Raw genomic sequence first — 16,018 nt, 5'->3', positions numbered from 1 at the left:
TGAAATCTGCCTTCTTTTCTGTTTACTTGGTATAAATCATCATACGCTTTGGGGAGGTGTTGAGCAGTTATTTCTGGGGCAAATATTTTCATATTTTCGCTTCCCACCATCCTTGCTTCAGCCACAACCGCATCGAAAGAGAGCCGGCAAGACCCACACCCAGGGCTGGGTCTTGGTCTTTAAAGTCAAACTCCTGCCCCACCACCAGCACCACTGAATCAGAAGCCCTTGGTTGCGGGCGGGGGGGGGGGGCAGCAGGGGGAGCCAGAAACTGATGTTTGCCAAGCTCCTCAGGATAATTGCCCATGCCTTGCATTTGAGAATCCTGGGGTGGTACAAGGAGCACTGGACTGGGAGTCTTGGTTAGAAGCAGCATCTCAGCCCCAGATGGCTGTGTGTCTCTGGGAATGGCACCTTTTCTCCGGACAAATGTTTTCTATCCACAGAGTGAAGGGCCTCGTCACTGGTTTTAAATTTCTTTCTAGCCCTTTCTTGTGATCTTGCGCTTGGAGCCTTGCTCTTGCTGCCCTTGAGCCTACAAGGGGTAAGATGGTCCAAAATTCCGGGCCCTAAGCCCAAATGGCTCCTTGGAGCCAAGGATTCAGGGTCCCGATCCTGCAGTCTGATTCAGGAGGATCCTGAGCATGAGGGCGGCACGCTTAGCAGGAGGAAGTGACTTCAAGCCGCCCGGTGCTTTCAATTTCGGTGGAAAAATTCCCTCTGGCACAGGGGGGTCTGACTTCCCACAACCGGTGCTTGAGGGGATGTGGGGCTCTGACAGCCTTGGTCCCCCTGCCCTGCCTCCACAGACATCTACCCGGATGCCCCTAGCTCGGTGACCCTCAGGTGCCCGCCTCCTCTGAGCTTCCAGGGCTCTGCGAGTGCCGTGGTAATGCCAGCTGCTGTTTGTCGAATGTGCCAGACGTCATGCTAGGAGTTTTGCTTACTTTTTCCGCACTGAAGCCTCTCATTTAATCCTGTGAGGGAGGGATCGTCATGGCCACTTTGCACGGGCTGGTGGGGGCGGTGGGATTTGGAGCGGAATAGAGGTGACTTTCCCCAGATCCCACGGCTGGCGAGGGACGGCACCAGGGTTTGAGAGCGCTTAGCTACCACTTCCCCAGGGAGGTAGGTACCTTCTTAGAGGCTTAGGGAGGATTTAGGGCTGGAAGTAGATCAGGGGCATGAAAGTCTTCAGCTCAGCCAGGGCTGGAGTCTGGTCTCACAAAGGAAAGGAAGGTGAAGGGGGTGGAGCTTCGTTCCCATCCAGGTAGGGTGGGGTGGGTGGGGCTCGGCCAGGTGCGCTTGGCTACAGCTGGCCACCTAAGCTGCTGTGTGTTCCCTGCTCTAATAAGACACCTAAGGCCCCAGCAGGTAGGACTAACTGAGGACTAGTGTTTAATAGTGGCAAAAAACCTCATGGCTTTCAAAGCCCTCTGGGAAGGTGTTCAAACCACAGAAGCTCTGGCCTCCGCTCTGACATTCGGGGTCTGGGGGTCTAATGTAGGGCCCAGGCATCTGAATTTTTTATGAGAGCCCCCGGGGAGTTCTGCTAATGATTACCCAGGGTTGGAACCATGAGTAGGGTAACAGTATAAGACCAAATATCACTTCTCTCAGGCTGGTGGCTTTCCGGAGAATTCTGGGGAACTCCTGACTGCAGAGACTCTGAGTCTGTAGCTACCCCTCCACACAGGCCCGCAGAGCTCACCTGTGGTCCCCAGCTGCACCCTCGGTGGCCCAACTGGCCCACGAGGCTCACAAGGACACCCACCCCTGTCTCTGATGTGTGCTGGAGGAAAAAGGAGAAGTAGAAGTTCTAGGTTTGCAGTCAGGACATTACCCCAGAGGGCAGAGGGAAAGAGAAGAGAGCAGTGTGGTTGTGAACCACTAAATAAAGGAAGTGTCCCATAAGAACTGAAATGTCAGGTGCTAGTCCCAACCCTCTCCCCATCTGGGAAATTTTCGAACATTCCACCTCTGTCCTACACTAAGGAAGAGACTCAAGGATCTGTCAGCAGGGAAGAAAAGGATAAAAATCCCACGTCAGCGGTGGGATCTGGGGAAAATCACATCTATTCCATGTGCCCCAACACACCCCTGTGCAAAATGGTCATAACAGTATTTCCCTCACAGGATTAAGTGAGACGATTCAGTGAGAAAAGGTCACAGGAAAAGTGATGGGAAGCCAGTGGGGAATGGGGTGGCAGGAGGGGGTCAAAGGAAGCCCTGGAACTGGGGAGGACATGTGTCCTTGTAGGGACGCGGGATGCCAGGAGTCATGCAAGAGGTCTCCATTGACTTGTTCAAGGCAGAGCAGGGGAGAGAGCTCAGGGAGCCCTCCTCTGAAAGCCAGACGGTGAAGCTTGACTGGAAACAGTGCTTCAAGCCTCAGTCGTCTGGCTGGCTTCTTCATCACCAAGGGTTTGACTGCCAGGTTCTGGCCTGAGCTCTTCCTCTTCCATGTGCGTGGTTAATGCCCGCTGATGGCAGACACTGATTATTTGGTGAGCGTGCTACTGCCGATGGAGGGCTGCTTGCTCTGGGAGGCGTCTGTGGAAGCAGAACGCACAAGCCTCCCGCATGAGCTGCTCAGAATGTGAGCAAGCGAGGGCGGCTGTAAGGTTGGAGGCATCTCAGCCAGCATGAGAGGGCAAGCCCCGGTCGAGGAGTAAGTGCCCACAGCAGATGTTTGCAGACAGATGCGATCGGGATGCGCCAAACCCCAGGGAAAGCCTTCGAGCCATGGACGTGGCTCTGGTCCAGGGAAGGGAGTTCAAGAGCCACCTCCCAGCCAAGGTGCTCAGGGGTGTCTGTGCACCCACAGCTCTGCAAACCACAGCAAGCTGGCCGGGATGGCCGCAAGTTGTGATAACTAAAGGCCGCTTCCTACCCTAGAACCTCTTACCACCAAAAAGCCTCCTCCCTGGCCAATGTACAAAATGTTCTGACATTTATTCTGGTTACCAAGGCTAATTGTTGTGTATTTTTATTTAAATGACATTTATTTTCGGTTTGCTCAGAAAGGCAATTAAATAGGGATGTAAGCAAAGGTTAACCCTTCACCTCTACTCTAGGCATTAGCCAGCCGATGAGCATCAGTCCGACCTCCAGAAGCTTCAACATCAAAGAACCACCCGCTGAGGACTTGGTGTTGCTCTTGACTGGGACTCTGTGCGCGTGTGTGCATGTGCGCGTCTGGGCACGCTTGCAGCAGGGCAAGGACGCGTCGCCTGCGTTTTGCGCCCAATCCTGAGTGGAGCGATGTGTGTTTTCTTGAGTCTCATGTTGACTGTTAGAAAACACTGCCTCCTGTCTCCTGTCGCACTGCCATAAACTGAAACTTTAACTCTTTGGAAAGTACAGTGGATTCCGCAGACCGCTGACTGTCACTCTTGTGTCTCTTCCAAGGAGACGGTTGGAGAGCCATTCTATTTGCTGGTGACGACGTTGAATCAGAAAATAAACAAGGGTCCTGTGGATGTGATCACCTGCAAAGCCCTGTACACCCTGAATGAGGACTGGCTGCTGTGGCAGGTTCCGGAATTCAGTACCGTGGTATGTTGGCTGGGACGCCTTCCACCCCCCCACCCCGCCCTGGAACGGAGCCGGGCTGGGAGCTCGGCGTTCGGGGTGATGGGGGTTTTAACGGCGGTCACTTAAAACAAAATGACATGGTTCCTACTGCGGGAGGCCTCAGACGATGAGTTAATTAAAAACAGTAGTTGATAAAATATTAACACGTGTTCACATAATAGATTTTAATTACTTGGGTGGGGGGGAACTGTAATGATGCCTGGGGTACTCATCAATTTCCAAAGATTTTAATATCAGGAAAGCTTATAGCTTTCAGCATCGTCAAAGGAAATGCAAAGTACTCCCTATTCAGCGCTTATAATTGCAATCAGAATTTCTCAAATGGCTCTGCTCTGGAAGACAATGTGTGAAGATATATTTCAACCAAATTGAGGCCGTCTTATTTTAGAACGATAACACAAGACAAATTCCACTGTGTTCCCCGTGCAACATGACACCCTTACTTTATTTTCATGGATTAGTTACAAATGTTTGGTGTCACGCACTTAATGTTCTGTGATCTCATAGATATTTTTAGAGGAACGCTGTAAATCACTACAGGAAGACGGCTGCCTGGCTGCCGGAGGGTTTCACCCATTCGAGAACTTCTTTTCACCCATCCCCGTCCCACCCCCAGCCTCTTCCCTTCCTAAAGGAAGAGAGGAGAGAGCAGTTTCTTGCACATTCACGATTTGTAGAGACAGGGCCAAGTGTGACAAGTATCTCCAAAATTACTTGGGCATTTTCTGTTCGTAGGGACTGGGGAAAGAGATCGTTGTCATTCAGGTTGGTCTTTAGCTTTATGGAGACTCGGGCTTTTTCACAATCTCATTAGTGGAAGGAGGAGGGAAGAAAGACAGTGGGGTTTGGGTATTACTCAGTAAGGGAGCTGAGTCTCCTGTGGCTTCGCTCTAGACGGTGAGACCTGTGGAATCATCCTGGAAGAATTCACTCCCTAATTGGGGAAGGCACCATGTCACTGTGGGCCGTGTTATGGCTATGCTCTCTGGGGGGACGATAGACCACAAATCAGCCGTGTCCAGTTCTAAGTCCCTGCCAGAGGTAGTTCACCCTCCACTAAAGATGGTACCACGCTGGACTGCCATCTGCAAGGCGGGAGCCTGAGTAGAGAGTTAACATTTCTCGATGTTCTGATTTTTGTTTATGTAACTGTCCCCGGCTGAGAGGCGGTGAGGAGCAGTGGTTATAAACCAGCACGCAGCGGAGGGCACAGACTCCGGTGTGTTTGTGATCTGCCTGCGCCCATCCGCGTGGTGTGGGGCAAGTTTTCAAACCTCCCGGTGCCTCAGTCTCCTCACCTGTAAAATGGGAAGGATGATCATAGTGCCAGTTTCATGGGGCCATCGCAGGGGGTAAGAACAGTGAATGTGGGGTGTCTGGGTGGCTTTGTTGGTGAAGCACCTGCTTCGGCTCAGGTCATGATCCCTGGGTTCTGGGATCAAGTCCCCCCTCTCTCCCTGCTCAGCTGGGAGTCTGCTTCTCCCTCTCCTTCTGCTGCTCCCCCTTCTTGTTCTCTCTCTGGCTCACTCTCTTTCAAACAAATACAGTCTTCAAAAAAAAAAAAAAAAGAACATTGACTGTCATGGCTTTCTGTGTAAAGCTTTACTAAATAGTTCCAGCTCAGGTCATGATCTCAGGGTCCTGGGATTGAGCCCTGTGTCGGGCTCCATGCTGGGCGTGGAACTTGCTTGGGATTTTTTCTCTCTCTCTCTGCCTCTGCCCCTCCGCCTGCTCTCATACATGCGTATGCTCTCTCTCACTCTCTCTTTTTCTATCTCTAAAATACATAAATAAATCTTTAAAAAAGAAAAAAGAGATGCCGATCCAGACAGACCAATGTCTGGGCCTTTCCTCAGGACTGTGAAATCAGAGCTGCTGGGGAAGAAGCCCAGGCAGACACAGGCGCAGGCATGACCAAGGCACAGCCTTCTTGGACAGAGCCCCCGGCTGTCTTGGAGAACAAAAGACAAATTTTGCCTCAGGACCTGTTGACATCCTTCTCGACCTAGGACGGGGGAATGCAGGTCCCACCCCCAAAGATGTGTATGCTTTTCCTCTGAAACATTTTGGAAGCCCCATAGGGTCCCAAAGAGAAATATTTGCAAGGGTATGTAGGTTGGGGGACCCAGCAGTAATTTCCTTTCATGAAAACATAAACCCCTGAACCCCGACAGGAAGGAGAGGGAAGGAGGGGGCCAGACTGGAAGCGGGGGAAGAACTCAAATGCCTGAAGCAACTTCTGAGGTTTGAGTCCTCTTTAATGCTTAACATGGCAACACTTTTTCCGCCTTTCATTTTGAAACATTGTTTATTTCACAGTCCATTAAGACCATGTGTTTCGGATTTGTTAACTCCCAGCTCCTCACCAAAATGTTTCTTGATGTTGAAGGGATTCCTGTGGACTCTTGGATTCTTTTTTCCTTTATAGCCCCTGGGGAAAAGGCTAATGGGAAATTAGGATTTTAGAAATCCAGATAAATCTTCCTTTACAAATTCAGATTTGCCAGTAGACAGAGACTAGAAAAGGGGTGGGCCACTGGTTTCTAGGGTCCTCGCTTTAAAAATGATTTTTAATGCTTTATTGTACCTGTCCCAACCTGACTGTTTCATGGTAGAGGGTTACCTTAGAAACTCCAGAGGAGGCACTGTTCTGGGCGATGCTGGCGTGACAAAATGTTAGCAGAAGGTCAATATAAAAAAATTTAAGGTTTTTCATTTCCTTTCAGGCAAGTTCCCTCCGTCTTAAGCATCATATTATAATTTTCTCCTTCCTCCTCTTTCCTCCCCCCTCCTCTCTCCTCCCCCTCCCTCTCCCTCCTCCTCTCCTCCCTCGTCCCCCTATTTCCTCCTCCCCCTCCCCCTTCCTTCTACCTCCCGTTTTCTCCTCCCTCCTCCCTCCTCCCTCTTCCCCCTCCTTCCTCCTCCCTCTTTCTCTCTTACCTCCAAGGTAATCCCTCACCCCAGTCATGTATGCACAGTGGTTTGCGATCTTGATTTTCTTAAATTTGCCTGAGGTGGTTGATGTAATTGAAAACCAAGGTATGCTGAACAAACTCCGTTCTGTGTGTATGTGTGTGTGTGTGTGTGTGTGTGTGTGTGTGTGTGTGTGTAAATTCTTTCAAGGAAAGAAAAGTCAGAGAAAAAAATCGAGAGCCATCACATAAGCAACTTGAAATGCCAGAGCTTGGTGCCATGACAGGGAGACATCTGGAAGAGGCTCCAACCTCCTGTGTGGCTCAGTGCTCAGCAACACAGCCTCTCACCCAGCCACCTGAAAGTTAGGTTTCACACCTCTAAGATTAGGATGTGTTCTCCCTGAGGTGTGGGGTGTTTTCTAGAACATGGAGACATTCTGCCAATTTCTTACCCATGAAATCATTATACTCACAAATAGGCTCAGAGGAGTAATCCTTCGTTCGGTGGGTTCTGGGAGGAGAATTCCTCTCTTTCCTCAAATCTGAGCAAAGCCCCGTAGAGTCACAGTCACACTTGCTCTAGCACGGCAAGAATCACCCTCCTCCCTCCGCGCCCTGCAGGCTGGCCCTCGGGCAGAGTCTGTCCCTGCGGGCTCATCTCCCACTGTTGGAATGTTGGATGCCCCGGCGAGGGCATCTTCCCCATGCATTGTGCGGGGGGACTCTGCCTTCCTCCACCAGCAGGGAATTCAGATAGGACAGCGGGAGAGGAGTAAGGCTTATTACCCTGTGGTTCTTCTCCCTTTGCAACATTCTAGGCAATGTTAAGGCTTATTACCCTGTGGTTCTTCTCCCTTTGCAACATTCTAGGCAATGTTTGATTTCATGGCTGGCGACTCTGGAGCCCGTCTCCATGCGCACGTATGCGCACGTGTCCTGTGCTGCAAGGAGGATCTCAGAGCAGAGTCCCTGGAACTTTGGGAGCCAGGGAAGGCGCGAGGACTTCAGTTCTAGGAAAGCACACCACACGGAAGAAGGGACATGGGCTTCACTTTCAAGAGGAGATGAAAAAACCCAATACCAATAACTCGTAGCAAGTGTGCTGAATTAGCAAGAGAAGGTTGACTTGTAATCAAAGTTAAGCGAGAAATGGTTTTTTGAACTCTTAAACCCAGGAAATGAGCCTGCCAATCTGCTGTATCTGAGAGATAGCATCTTGGCACCCTGGGGAACAGTGTTCTGACAAACACAGTATTGCCCTCCTTCTCATATCTGTGTGAAAGTCTTTAAGATTATTAGAAATTCTTAGAAAAAGTGCAGATACATGCCTGTAGAAATCTTCCCGCCTCCGCTGTGGTCCGTGACGGCTGATGCCAGCCTGCCCCCGCTGGGTCTTTTTCACCCGGTCGTTACATTTCGGGGACAGTCATGTTTAATAAACTGTTTCCTCTGTAACAGAGCCCTCGCTGTCTCTCGTGAGAGTTCCACGTCTCCATGCTTGCTCTAACACAGCGGCTCTCCCCACTACTCCCCAGCTCCTTCTGTTCCATTTACTTTGTCCCTTTCAGAAGATCCATTATCCCCATAATTAAACAACCCACTGTCCCGATTAAGTCATTCTCTGTTACTTCAATTACATCCCATTGTTCATTAAATCCTGATGTTTGTACTTCAGCAGTCTTGTTTTTAATACTCCTAGCATTTGTGGAGAAACAGTGAAGTTAATTAACAATTCTTGGGGTTTTTTTTTTTTTTCCTTTTTCTCTCTACCATAGTACAAATCATTTCCATTATGACTTGCAATAATACTGAAACCATTACTAACTTCATAGTTACTGTTCTGAGCCTCCTGATCAAAGAAGTGAAACCACTTTTTTATAATCATTTTAGGTAAGTCATTCCCTAGTCGATGGCAAGCAGTGGAAAATGAAAAATTAACATTAAATGAGTGCTTGCAATGACTTTCCTCTTCATACTTTTTCTTCTCATACCCATAATCTTGGGATTAGGAAATAATTTAGTTACCTAAATACGAAAGTATTTAATTTTCTTCTTTATAGCTCAAATGTTACTTTATTACTTCATTGTTAAGGATCCTTATTTATACTTCTACTCCTCAGAGAATGGTAACTTTTATAGTACATCATGGTGGAGATAAAAGGCATTTTTTTCCATATGTTTTTTCTGACACTGTCAAAGTCAGCATTTCATTTGAAGGCTCCATTGTCTAGAGCAGGGATCAGCAAACAAGAGCCTGTGGGCCAAATGTGGCCCTGCTGTCTGTTGTTATAAATAAAGTTTTATTGAAACACAGCCATGCACATTCATTTACTGCTGTCTATGGCTGTTTCCCTGCTACAGCTGAAAAGTCAACTAGTGGTAACAGAGACTGTACAGGCTGCTGAGTCTTAAATATTTACTATCTGGTCTTTTACAGAAAGTTTGCCAGCTCTTATTCTAGAGCCTGACATAAAAGAGAAAAAGAACTAGAATCTGCCCTCGCACTAAACCCTAAAACCCTGAAAGCCTTGGTCTCTTTCCTCTTTTTCTGGGGACACATCAGTGGGAATGCCTTACCACTCTCCATCAATGTGAAACTCATGGGAGTGCTTTGCCAAAAACCAAACCGTGACATAGTCATATTAAGCCTAAAGTACTGAAACCAGTCATTCTGGGCTTAAGTAAGACAGATTCTTGCTTGATTCTATCATGAACAAATGCTAGCAAATATAGAAATTTGTGATAGAAACTCACATTTGAGGAAATTCTCTTCATTCACTTAATTTTTTTCTTCAAGGTGGCAAAGGCCTCCCTTCCTCATTGTTAGGCTGGAGGGGAAAGCTCCTTGATCCAGAAAGCTTTGGGCTGTGTTGGGGGGAAAGGGAAAGGAGGGGAGCAGGGATGCAGGGCAGCCAAGAGCAGCATTAGAGGGGGTATGTGGTAGCCGTCCCAGGGCTGCCTACTCCGGCTTAAGGAAGACCTCAGCTCAGAAGCTTCTGGGACTTGCACTTGTAACTCTGGGCTCAGGCTACTTCTACTGAACCTCTGGAAGCGTGTTCTCTCTCACCCCAAACCCCTCTAAATCCAGTTGGTATAAGAACCAGATCTCTCTCTCTCTCTCTCTCTCTCTTTCTCTTTTTTTTTTTTTTTTTTTAAGATTTTATTTATTTATTTGACAGAGAGCAAGAGAGCACAAGTTGGGGCATGGCGGGGAGCAGCAGGCGCAGAGTGGCAGAGGGAGGGGGGAAGCAGGCTCCCTGCTCAGCGGGGCTTGATCCCAGGACCCTGGGATCATGACCCCTGAGCCAAGGGAGACACTTCACCGACTAAGCCACCCAGGTGCCCCCAGACTTTTCTCTTGACCTTCATTTGGCTTTCAAATAAAATTATAAAAAATATATTTTATAGGTTTTATTTAATGAAAGCAATTATTGACCTAAGACCTTTTGTAATAAAGTGGCTGGCTTGTAATAAATTTTTTTAGAAATTATTTTCTAGGTATTATAAGGCATTACAGAAAGGATGCAGCAACAGCCCTGCCCTTTCGAGCCAAGCCTGTGGCTGAGGAATTAATAAGGTAGCTGGATCAGCCTCTCCCCACCAAAGTGTGCAAGAAGTTGAGGGAAATGCCTCTTCCCCTGCCTTTGATTCATCCCGCCAGCTCCCCACCCCAGCCTTATTTTTTTCTATTTCTAATTATGTTTTTTTTTTTTCTCCTTGCTACCTTAACCCACCAAGTTGTGTGAAGAAATGGTGGGCAGACCTTCTAGTGAACCCCGAATGTGCTTGTCCGTCTAGCTGCTGCATAGCTTAGTGCTGAGAGGCGGGGGTTTAGAGTCTGACTGTCTTGGGTGTGAAGCCGAGCTCAACCACTTTACTGACGGGCTGTTAGTGACTTTGGGCAAGTCACCAAACCTCTCTAAACCTGTTTCTTCCACTATAAACAGGTGATCAGAAAACCTAACCCTGTAGGCTTATTATGAGGTCAGAAACTAATCTATGTGAGATGGCCGGCCATCACACCTCAGAGGAGTTTTCATCATTTATTTATGACAGTTTTTCTTGTCTGGGCAGTTTTTGTTGTCCGCTGTAAGGTCTACTAAGCACAATGTCCTCTCACCCTTCTTCCTGGTCACTGATTTATTGGTGATGAGTGATACAGGGAGTTGATCAGCTGAATCCACTGTCATTAAAACCTCATGTTACTGTTAAAGATGTTACCCGTAATTGGTGTTTATAGTCTGTGGCACAAAACATCCCACCGGACAGGTGTGAACAGGAGACCACAGTGATGAGTCTGACCAATGACCTACCTACACGGGCTGGTGTGTGACCCACTTACGGAAGAACCAGGTCCTTCCCATCTGGTCCTTTTTCTGGGTTCTGGGCCATGCGTCTTCCAAATACCCTTCGCTGGTCCTCAGGCCACCTCACGGTCTTAAGTGCTCTCTCCCACACAGCCTTCTTCCACATTCCAGACAGCAGGACATAAGTAGGGCTGTAAAAAAGGGGACAGATGGTCACCAGCTATCTTGTAAGGAAGCTTCCCAGAGGCCACCACAGGACACGTCCTCTTAATCCCATTGGCCAGCGTGCAGTCGCATGGCCACGCTGAGCTGCGGTAGAGGCTGGGAAAGGTGCTCTTTCCTCTGGCTGAGTGTGAGCTCCAGAAAAATGTCTGTGGGTGGTACTCGCACCAGCCCACAGGGTTCTCCAGACTGAGTGCTTTCCATGGGGTTCTAGGCCAAGCCAAGCCAGGGAGGTCAGGCCTCCTCTTCGAGGCTGTCTGCATCCAGCCTGCCTTCTCTGAGAGCATTTATCGAGAACCCCAGGCCCACCCAGACTGCCACTGGACGTTTATCACCTTGATTGGCCTTTGGGGTTTGCAGTTAAGAGGGTGGACATAGCCTAGTGATGGCCCTCAGCAGCTCTGTGACCTTGGACACATTTCTGAGCATCTTTCTGTCTGTTTCTTCACCTGTCAAGTGAAGCTAATGATAGTGTCCACTTCACTGAGCAATTCTTCAATGCACAGAGCAGGAGTAAATGAATTAGCACAGCGTGTGGGACAAGTCCTAGTAATGGTTAAGTGCTCGGCATGCTGTATGTGAGCGCTGTGATTATTAGAAACCTAAAACAGTGGGTTTTTTTTCAGCTTTTGTTTCCATAAATAATAATGGAAACCCTCAGATGGCAGATGGTGATTTTGAAAGGGCAAACACAGTTCTTCAAGTCCTCCACCCTCCACTCTACTCAAAGGAAGTGGGATTTTTTTTTTTTTTTAATCTAGACTTCCTGACCTAGTAGCCCAAATAGAGGATTGAAGCTTGCTACTCACCAGTCTAGCTAGAACTGAAGCCAGTTGTGTCATGGTCCAGAGGCCTCCTCGTGTACTGCTGCCTGTGCAGTTCCTTTCCAGACCCAATTCAAATGTCTCTTCTTCCATGCAGTCTTCCCTGATTTCTCTCCCTTTGAAAAACCTCCTCTAAGCTAGAGGTAATTCTCTCTGAACCCCTTAAGCACTCTACCTATACCTACTATTTTCTACCTGGTATTAGAATTCTTTGTATACATTCCACAGTTTTTCTGCCAGTCTTCAAATACTTCCCAGTCAGGATCACTGCTAGGTTTCTATTTTGTATATTCTGCAATGCCCTGTTCCCGATAGGTGAGCCAAATAGCTGGGTGTTAGTGAGTGAATTTAGCTACCTGAGCATCAACAGTGAGCTCTGTCAGGTTGGATACATTCAGCTGTAAGTAAGAGAAAAACCCGAATAAGGGAATTGCATTCCAGTGCAGAAAGTTAGGAGGTGAGCAGCCCAAGGCTGGTCCATCTGCTCATCGGGATCATCATCTTTATTATTTTTCTTTTTCTTTCTTGCTTTTTCTCTTTTTCTTTTTTTTTTAAAACATCTTTATTTTTTTTTTTCAGTGTTCCAAGATTCATTGTTTATGCACCACATCCAGTGTTCCATGCATATGTGCCTTCCTTAGTACTCACCACCAGGCTAACCCAACCCCCCACTCCCCTCCTCTTCAAAACCCTCAGTTTGTTTCTCAGAGTCCACAGTCTCTCGTGTTTCATCTCCCCCCTCTAATTTCCCCCAGTTCATTTTTCCTTTCCTTCTCCCAATGTCCTTCCTCCATATTATTCGTTATGCTCCACAAGTAAGTGAAACCATACGATAATTGGCTTTCTCTGCTTGAATTATTTCATCTCCTCCAGTCCTGTCCATGTTGGTACAAAAGTTGGGTGTTCATCCTTTCTGATGGAGGCATAATACACCAGTGTATATATGGACCACATCTTCTTTATCCACTCATCTGCTGAAGGGCATCTTGGTTCTTTCCACAGTTTGGCAACTATGGACATTGCTACTATGAACATTGGGGTACAGATGGCCCTTCTTTTCACTACATCTGTATCTTTGGAGTAAATACCTAGTAGTGTAATTGCAGGGTCATAGGATAACTTGATTTTTAATTTTTTGAGGAATCTCCACCCTATTTTCCAAAGTGGCTGCACCAACTTGCATTCCCACCAACAGTGTAAGAGGGTTCCCCTTTCTCCACATCCTCTTCAACACTTGTTGCTTACTGTCTTGTTGATTTTGGCCATTCTAACTGGTGTAAGGTGGTATCTCAATGTGCTTTTGATTTGCATCTCCCTGATGGCTAGTGATGATGAACACTTTTTCATGTGTCTGTTAGCCATTTGTGTGTTTTCTGTGGAGAAGTGTCTGTTCATGTCTTCTGCCCATTTTTTGACATGATTGTCTGTTTTTTGGGTATTGAGTTTGAGGAGTTCTTTATAGATCTTGGATATCAGTCCTTTGTAGTGTCATTTTGAATATCTTCTCCCATTCTGTGGGTTGCATCTTTGTTTTGTTGATTGTTCCCTTTGCTGTGCAGAAGCTTTTTATCGTGATAAAGTCCCAAAATTTCATTTTTGCTTTTGTTTCCTTTGCCTTTGGAGATGTGTTTTGAAACAAGTTGCTGTGGCCAGTGTCAAAAGAGGTTAATGCCTATGTTCGCCTCTAAGATTTTGATAGATTCCTGCCTCACGTTGAGATCTTTCATCAATTTCGAGTTTAGCTTTATGTCTGATGTGAGAGAATGGTCAAGTTTCATTCTTCTATACATAGTTGTCCAGTTTTCCCAGCACCGTTTATTGAAGAGACTCTCTTTTTTCCATTGGATATTTTTTCCTGCTTTGTCGCAGATTATTTGACCATAGAATTGAGGGTCCATATCTGGACTCTCTACTCTGTTCTACTGGTCTGTGTGTCTGTTTTTGTACCAGTACCATGCTGTCTTGATGATCACAGCTTTGTAGTAAAGCTTGAAATCAGGCAATGTGATGTCCCAGCTTTTTTTTTTTTTTTTTTCTTTTTGAAATTTCCTTAGCGATTCGGCGTCATTTCTGGTTCCATACAAATTTTAGGATTGTTTGTTCCAGGACTTTGAAGAATGCCAGTGGAATTTTGATTGGGATGGCATTGAAAGTATACATTGCTTTGGGCAGTATAGACATTTTAACAATGTTTATTCTTCCAATCCATGAGCATGGAATGTTTTTCCATCTTTTTGTGTCTTCTTTTTTTTTTTTTTTTTTTAAAGATTTTATTTATTTATTTGACAGAGAGAAATCACAAGTAGATGGAGAGGCAGGCAGAGAGAGAGAGGGAAGCAGGCTCCCTGCCGAGCAGAGAGCCCGATGCGGGACTCGATCCCAAGACCCTGAGATCATGACCTGAGCTGAAGGCAGCAGCTTAACCCACTGAGCCACCCAGGCGCCCCTTTTTGTGTCTTCTTCAATTTCTTTCATGAGTGTTCTGTAGTTCTTTGAGTACAGATCCTTTACCTCTTTGATTAGGTTTATTCTGAATTCTATATGAGTTCTAGTAGTTTGGGGGTGAAATCTTTTGGGTTTTCCACGTAAAGTATCATGTCATCTGCAAAGAGAGAAAGTTTGACATCTTCTTTGCCAATTTGAATACCTTTTATTTCTTTTGTTGTCTGATTGCTGTTGCTAGGACTTCTAGTATTATGTTGAATAATAGTGGTGAGAGTGGACATCCTTGCTGTGTTCCTGATCTCAAAAGGAAGGCTTTCAGTTTTTCCCCATTGAGAATGATATTCACTGTGGGTTTTTCATAGATAGATTTTATGAGTTTGAGGAATGTTCCCTCTACCTCATACTTTGAAGAGTTTTGTTTGTTTGTTTACTTTGAAGAGTTTTAATCAGGAACAAATGCTATATCTTGTCAAATGCTTTTTCTTTATCAATTGAGAGGACCATGTGGTTCTTCTCTCTTCTCTTATTGATTTGTTCTGTCACATTGATTGATTTATGAATGTTGAACAACCCTTGTATCCCAGGGATAAATCATCTGGGTCACTATCTCTGTGCTCCTCTTTGGCCTCCCACCTAATTACAAAATAGCTGCCACAGCTCCAAATACTACAGTTCCCTTCTGTTAGAGTAGAAACTCTTTCCCTTTCTATCTCAGTGGCCAAAACTGGGTTAAACGACCATATACCACTAACCGTATCTGTTGTCCCAGCTTTGTTGATACATTTATGCCAAAGAAATAGGGAAAGCCAGAGCTATTCAGGGACAGATTTCTGGAGAAAAGACCAGCATAGATTTTCAAGCACTTTAGTCTTTTGTGGGTACTGAAGACCAATTGCCATCCTATAGATCTGGACCATGCTTAGTTTACAAAACATTTTCATATTTTGAAAGGCAGGATCACCAAAGTTTTGAGAACCTGAAGCTTAAGTGCCTGCTTCTACCATTTTCTTGCTAGGTGATCTTGTGTAATTTCCTTAACTTCTCTGTGCCTCAGTTTGTCATCTGTAAAATGAGAATAATAGAATCTATGAGATAAGCTTTCTGAGATTCTTAAATACAAATACACAGACATACTTTATAACAGTATTTGGCATATAGGAAGCACTCCTTAATTTGCTATTATTATGTCATTATTTGGTGGTCTTGTCACTCCTTTTAAATAGAAACAGTGAGAGTGTTGGCGTGCCTGGCTGGCTCAGTCAATACAGCATGTGACTCTATCTCAGGGTTGTGAGTTCGAGCCCCACAGTGGGTACAGAAGGAAAGAAGGAAGGAAAAGAAAAGAAAAGAAAGAAAAGAGAAAAGAAAAGAAAAAGAGAAAGAAAGGAAGGAAGGAAGAGAGTGTTAAGGCTCAGAGAAATTAGATGACTTACCCACACTCCCACAGTTAAGTAGCATAAGAGGATAATCCAGATGATCTAATGCCTGTGCTCAGAGCTCTCAGCCTGTCTGGCCTCCCTTCTTGAATTTTCTATCAACACTGACTGAGGGGGATGCCCTTGCACCTAGTGGCTAAATACTGTTTCAAAGGTGATGCTGTAGTTTGTCAAACACACTGTGAATTATCTAAAAACAAGGACTATACCTTAAGGTCCCTCCTATACCCCACCCCTAACACGAGTAGGGCACAGGGAAGATTCTGGCTAAA

General features: G+C 46.3%; 1 protein-coding gene across 1 annotated transcript in view; it reads left to right on the top strand.

Moving 5' to 3' along the window:
* Positions 1-16,018, top strand: part of PLXNC1 (plexin C1) — a 143,897-nt gene that overhangs the window by 99,884 nt on the left and 27,995 nt on the right. The window contains exon 22 of the mRNA XM_082739261.1: positions 3,412-3,558. Within this exon, the coding sequence (XP_082595387.1) occupies positions 3,412-3,558 (147 nt within the window). The remainder of the gene's footprint in view (positions 1-3,411; positions 3,559-16,018) is intronic.

This window comes from Mustela nivalis (genome assembly GCF_964662115.1).
Source record: "Mustela nivalis genome assembly, chromosome: 7".
Classification (NCBI taxonomy): Eukaryota; Metazoa; Chordata; class Mammalia; order Carnivora; family Mustelidae; genus Mustela; species Mustela nivalis.
This window is presented reverse-complemented; position numbering and strand designations above follow the sequence as displayed.